General features: G+C 40.6%; 1 protein-coding gene across 1 annotated transcript in view; it reads left to right on the forward strand.

Moving 5' to 3' along the window:
* The window catches only part of ndp (norrin cystine knot growth factor NDP), an 11,465-nt gene extending 6,923 nt beyond the window's left edge, over positions 1–4,542 (forward strand). Inside the window, exon 2 of the mRNA XM_035675943.1 lies at positions 3,015–4,542. Coding sequence (XP_035531836.1) covers positions 3,015–3,239 — 225 coding nt within the window. The 3' untranslated portion in view covers positions 3,240–4,542. The remainder of the gene's footprint in view (positions 1–3,014) is intronic.
* The last annotated feature ends 2,670 nt before the right edge of the window (positions 4,543–7,212 follow it).

Here is a 7,212-nt window from a genome sequence, read left to right on the forward strand (position 1 = left end):
GTAGTTCTTAGTTCTTAGTCTTAGTTACAAAATTAATTAAAAAAACTAATTTGAATTTTTGTTTTAAATTATTATTATTATTATTATTATTATTGAAAAAAATCAACAGAATAGCAATAATCATCAATATCTAGGAAAGTATTTAAATTTTATTTGATGGGGGGCGTTAAGGGCCTGGATAATGGATAGGCTGTTACCACTGCCTCACTTCTGGCTTTTTGCTTTCCTGATGTGGCTTTTGCTGTTCGTTCGACACCACTCAGCCACTGCCTTTAAGTCACAGCCAGCAGTTATAAATATCTCAACTTTGTTTATGAGAAAAGTGATCTTTGCAAACTTGTGTATAGATAGCTGAACAGGAGAAACTTAAATTGTCTTGGGGCCACTGCTGGTATTGTCATCTCATAGGAGGGACACTTCAATGTTGAAGTTCTACAAAAAAGAGCAATATTCTGAAAATACTTACATTACTACATCTACGTCTTTGTTTTTAAAGCCCTGAAACCTGCTCTTTGCGCCAAACAAAACAGATTTCTAAAATATGATTGTATTTATGTTTTAATTGTTTATGAAGTGGTAGTTTAAAGTGATATGAAACAACTTAAACACATTAAACAGAGAAAAACAGTAGTGTTACTGACCACCACTGAAATTTGATTGGTCACTCCAATTGGCACCCCGTTAACCCTTCCCTCTTCCACTCCACACCGTCTTTCAGAGGCTGTAGTGGTCTCCGTTTTAAAACTAAAGTGAAGATACTGGTATCATATGAAACTATATGACCTAACATATCCATTGGTACCATGTTAACCTAGCTTGTCGGGAAGGAGCTAAATAACGCTCCAAATTTAGGCAAACTTTTTAGCAATGGCCATTTTCAAAGGGATCCCTTGACCTCAAGATATCTGAATAAAAATGGGTTTTATGGGTACCCACAAATCTCTCCTTTACAGACATGCCCCCTGTTTGCTAATCTCATGCAGTTTTCTGCTTGTGATATACATGTGGTCTTTTCGCCTAGTGTATTTGAATATTTCTGCTTACTGGGGTTCATAAACAGTGTTGGAATTGTGTAAATTGGGAATGAATGGAAAGCTGAGACACATATTTAATACTTAACCTGCTTAGTCAGAGACCCAATTGTGCCAACCCAGTCAAAACAGTCCAGAAACGGGAATATGTTGACATACCCTGCTTTTGATGCCACTACTAGAAAGTTCCACTCATCGCTTACATGAAGTGGTGAATAACCATCAACCGTATCATCTTTTTTTATCTAGCTGCTCATGAATGAAAGGAGGAGCAGGAAAGGTGCCGACAGAGAGGAGGTGGGCAGAGGAGGAGAGGGGCGTCACAGGAGACGACTCTCTGTTTGACAACCTGATCCTCAGCTAGGACAAAGACAAATGGTCTTAAAGTGGCGACAACACTCCTGATGTGTGTGTGTGTGTGTATGTGTGTGTACGTGTGTGTCACCCTGCCATGGCCCCAGACAGGCTTTTGTCAAAGTGGGTACATGGGTGGCGACAAACAGCAGCTGACAGAAGGACATGACACAGGAGTCTGTTTAGGGAGGCGACAGGAATGTAGTGACCCACAGAGGAATGCCAGTGGGCCGAACACAACACTAATCAGGCCTGTGCTGTGTGTGTGTGAGTGAGTGTGAGCTGAATGGTCAGACTTGGGGAAAGCTTGATACAGTGGTTTTGTTCCCTCCACAAGTATAAACACAGGATAGTTACATGCAGCCACATAGATGACTCTGGATTAGGAATGGGCGATATGTTAAAACTGTCCAACCGGCCACGTCAGCCCAACAACCGGTGATCGCTGCTATATTAGCGTTGGTGTGTGTGTCCCAAAATCACCCAAAAATACCAACCGGCGATGTACTCCAGCGATAGCCTGTTCGGATGGCTGCGTGTGAACCTGAGCTCTGAGCAGCAAGTGTAGGAGTGAGGGACTGGTCTCGTAGCTATCTCTCAGTTTGCAGGTGCAAGGCTGGGGCTGGCTGCGAGACTCAGGAGACATTCTGAGCCTCAACACACAGCCAACACTATCTCATTGCACTAGGGGTGTAAAAAAATATTAAAAATATCATATTGCAATATTTTATTTTGTGATATTGTATTTATTCTGTGATGATTTTTGTGACTATGATGTTGGATGTTACAGCAACTGTGATGCAAATACAAAAAATCTACTTCTACTGCAATATATCACCTAGCTTACAGTATTGCAATATATCACAATATATTGAATTGTAAACCCTGTATCATTATACGTATCATATCGTCGGATTCTTGCCAATACACAGCCCTACAGTGTACCCAGAGACCCTTTCCTCATCACTGGCAGAGCCTGAACATCATAAAAAAACGCGATTGTGGACCATTTTGCTCGCTACCTACCACTGAGAATCTTGGTATCTTTGACCAATTCAGTATACCACTCTTACATCTCTGACTACATGTTACTAATCACATCCAGTCCTGTTTTCTTCAGCTACAACATATCACAAATCTCCTATGGAATTCACACTTTTCCTTTTCTTCTTCTTTAAATTGCTTACAGCTGATCAAAGCTGCCAGGCCTTTAAAGCTAGGGTAGGTAATGGCCACATATGAACGCGTTGCTTTATCCAAACCTTTTGTTCGTAACATTTCCTACTTTCTTTTCTTGCATTGTTTAGCAGTGCATACTGTTGTAGGCACAGGTGGTCATCGCTTCCGTTTCAGTTCCACTTTATCCTCAAATCTTGACCTTTTATCCATCCCCCCTGCTCCAAATACAAGACAGAGCCTCAATCCTCTGGAATCATCTTCCCTAATCGCTCAGATTTACTGAATTTTTGGACTGTTTTAAGTGGCTTCTAAAAACCCATCTCTGTAAGCAATGCTTTTTATAGATCTCCTTCCCTGTCTTTGTTTTTTACCCTTTAAGTTTTAAAAAGTGCTATATAAATTACTTACTGACTCATTGTACTCCCTTTACTCTGCTGTTCTGTGTTCCAGATGGTGTTGCTGGCACGCTGTGAGGGCCACTGCAGCCACACCACCCGCTCTGACCCCCTCATCTCATTCAGCTCAGTGCTCAAACAGCCCTTCAAGAGCACCTGCTCCTGCTGCCGGCCACACACCTCCAAGCTGAAGGCGGTGAGGCTGCGCTGCGCTGGCGGGACTCGCATTACGGCCACTTACAGATACATCCTAGCGTGTAACTGTGAGGAGTGCAGCTGAGCAGGGAGCAGCAACCCTCCCAAACCCTCAAGACTCTCAAGACCCAGGATCCTCTTTGACCTTGGGCCTTACTCTGAAGCTATCCAGAGCTTTTTGGTTGATTGTAGGAGTGACAGCAGCTCAGGATGCTTGTTGTTGTCATGGGAGTGATAGTTTGGAGCAATCACATAGGCCTTGAGACTCGGACACAACATACTATACACTCTCCATTATGTGCATCCAATCAGTGCAAACCATACAGAGCATATTTCTCTAGCACACAAGGCCAGACACCACAAACTGCTGCTCCCATGGGCCAGACAGACCCTCCTCACTGCAGAGACGCACTGCACTCATTACAGGCCTCTGTAATCCATACCACACATGCTCACAAACCACAGTGTGAGAGCTCATTACAAATATCTGTAACAGCTTTCTGCCAGCTCCATAAAAACCCCACTATGCATTTGACAACAAAACAACACGGCTTGTAAAAGAAGCAGCATGGGAAAGGAACGAGGCCCCGATGAGAACGAGCGGGGTCCGCATGAGCCCCGGACATGTGGTGGATCTATAGAGAAGCACCTGCGCTGTGCTTATTCACCCAATAACATTTTACACACTCCCTGCAGACTTTCATCTCGCTGTGTAAAACATGAGCGATGCTGACAGGAGAGCTCATCAGGTGGACAATGAAAGAGTAGTGGCAGATGGTGTAAAAGGAGCTCTGAGGATGAGAAAAGAGCAAGGAGAAAGGTCAAGCCAGCGCCTGGGTGGGACTGTGAAAAGACTGTCAAGGCAATTATTTTAAATTTTTTTAAATAATCTATTCTATTTGGATCTTTGTAATGTTCCTGTCAACATTATTGAAACTATAGCTACTATCATGCCGGATTTTTGGAAACTGACGCTTTTGCCTGTGGTATAACGTTACTAATGACATATCCGATGTTTTGAAGAAAAAACGATTGTGTCAAAACAGCACTGTGGTTGCTCTGCATATGTCTGCAATGCCTGCATACATTTTTCTCATAGTCCACAATGATGAATCCACAACTTCAAACGTGCATATAAGTCCTTCGGTGTTTGTGCCAGGCTCTAACAACGTCATTGACCGTTCTTGTGGTCAGTTTATCCGAATTAAAAAAATACCAACTCAGTCCCATTGTACCCATTGTGGTTTATTCATCCTAAAAACAAAAACACTCAAATTCTCTTATACTACAACTTCAGTGCATAGATTTTGAATTTATGCAAACTAATGGGAGGTGTTATGGAGTAAAAAAAAAGGTCATAGTCCAAATAGTCTGCTTAGAACAATAATGTGTGTCTGATATGTTTTTTCCACAAAAAAAAGTATAATTAAGTCCTTATAAAGTAATCTCCTCCTTCTGCCTCATTAAAACTTCCAGAATCTCTGAATATAAAGTTTTCCTGCTGGACACAAGATGACCTGAAGTCCATTGTCAGTGGATGTGCACTGGTGGCTTCAAGTTTCTACATCACACTGTGCAAGTTGCATACTGGACCAGGACTGACTTCCTGACTATTTGTGATGTCACAAATCCTGCTGGTAGGCCCCGCCCCTTAAAGTCAGATTTCAATGACACAAGAAATTTCTCCTTAAAAGCACAGAGAAACTTTCCACTTTCAGCAGATGAATGTGAAAACATCCTTCTAGTGTCAAACTCTGCACAGACAGCATTCAAACAGCACAATGTAGGAACAAGAACAAACACTGATTATGACAGGAGGGGGGCTTTAATGCTGAAATTTAGATGCCACTGAGTTCATAGCATTTAAATATTTTGCTTTAAAATCAAATTTTCTGACTTAAGTATGTGGTATGAATTCCCCTATTTGAAAATTCCGGAAGGTCATTTAAAGTTGCACTCAAATTTAAGTAGAGAATTAAAGCATCTAATTTTCTAAAAAACTAGATTCCTATTGCTGATATTTAGTTAAATTCAATTCTGCTACTCAGTCACATGATCCAAGGAAGAAAGTTCAATAAAGTTCAAATTAATTAAATTATTTCTGAAGTTGCAAGTTTCAAAGCATATAAATTGAGGTTTTCAAAACAAAATATATGAGTGTAATCACTCAGCTCTGATCCAATACTGTATATGCATTGTTTCCTATGAACCCATGTAAAGGCAATTTGAGTCCAGTATAGAAATGGCGGACTCCACCACTAACAATAAAAACTACTACATAGATAAATACAGCATGATTCAATAAATGGCCGACCATAAATATTATCAAAAATGGGGATTGATTTCATGAAAATCGATCATAGGATTACATACTGATGTCTCTACGTATGTGACCTACATAAACAAACAAGATTATCAGTGAGAGGATTGGCTATTTCTGTATAGTTATTCTTAATGCCTGCCACCTGTCGGATTCCCCTTGAAATCATTTGAACAAGAAGGTAGAAACACTACCACTTTTTTCCACAGGGCAGAATTGGTTATGGGGAATGATTGGAAAGTTAAGCACATACTTCTTATATAAGTCAGAGCCCCACTTGTGGCCCACTCGTCAAAAAAGTCTGGACACACCCCTGGCCAAAACTGTAATGCTTCAAATTCTCAACAGTGGGTAATTCAGATAAATGAATGTTGCGTTTGTGAAATCATGGCTGACTCGTAGCCTTACCAAGTTATGCCTGTGATACAATCAATGTGAGTGTGAAAGAGATCCAAATTGAGAAATATAAAGTGAGTGGTCAAAATGGCCTCTATAGCAGCTGTGTCAAGTGATGGACCCATTCTGCTGAGGTATCTATGAGTAATATGCTGAATCCCATCAGCTGGATGCTGCCCTGACTTCCCTGAGGGAGAATAAAAACTGAATCTCCCTCTGTGGATTAATGAAGTATCCAATTAAAATTCCCTTTCAGAATGGATGCGAAAGCTCAAGAGTGTTGAACATGTTGGGAGTACAGAGCTCTGTGACTTGCAGACTCTTTATGGTTTTCACACACACACAAATACACTGTTTTGTGGACGTCTCAATCCCGACTACAACTGACAGCACAACCGGCTGCTTCACACATGAACTTAATAAAACCGTTATCCCTTCCACTCTGGAGATTAATCTGCCTTTCTCTGCTGTCTCCTCTTACTGTGTCTCTCCTTCATCAACCCACACAGAAACGTGCACACACACACATTTTGTGACATGAGGCAGGAGGTATAATTACTATTTGGGGAACCAATGTGACAGAATGACAGAGGGCCAAGAGAATGACTGTCAAGCTGATGCTAAGTGCGCTCTTTTACGGGTGTCCTAGCAAAGAGACATGAAGGCAATTTCCAGACTTTCTAATTAAAGAAGCGAAAATTGTCATTCATCAAATGCAGTTTTTCACCTCTATTTCTGGGTGTAAGGCGGGCAGACACGCACATGTGGTTCTTATAACTCGTCACATCAGCTGACATTACACACATTTATTCATCCTTGATCCTAATCATAACCATCCAGGCGTTTATTAATAATCATAGAAAAGAGGCATTTTATTGGACTGCACTATAGGTGCCTCCTTGTTAAAGGGAAATTCACATCTGTGTTTAGCATTCCATTAAAATGCCAGATGTGAAACATGGACAACAGCCATGTGCTGGAGGGCTGACAATATGCTAATATATCCACTAACTTCATTTGTATCATGCTGAGGTTCTTGATGGAGCTGTCAGCGCATACTACAGAATACAATAATAACAATTGTGTTGGAATGCTTATACACTTAAATAGTTGATAAAAATCTTCAATACATTTCAGTTTATAAATATTTTTATAGATGTTCATAGATGTTAAGGCTGAGAAATAAATCAATGTTATATTGATATCGTGATATGAGACAATAGACTTTAGACTTAGATTTTGGATATCGTAACATAAGTGTTGTCCTTTCCTGGTTTTTAAGCTATAATATGTAAAATTTCTGCATTAAATTATAAACTCTAGCTCTATGTTCTGTATGTAG

Source organism: Morone saxatilis, unplaced genomic scaffold (genome assembly GCF_004916995.1).
Source record: "Morone saxatilis isolate NCDOM2014 unplaced genomic scaffold, NCSU_SB_2.0 Contig5, whole genome shotgun sequence".
Classification (NCBI taxonomy): Eukaryota; Metazoa; Chordata; class Actinopteri; family Moronidae; genus Morone; species Morone saxatilis.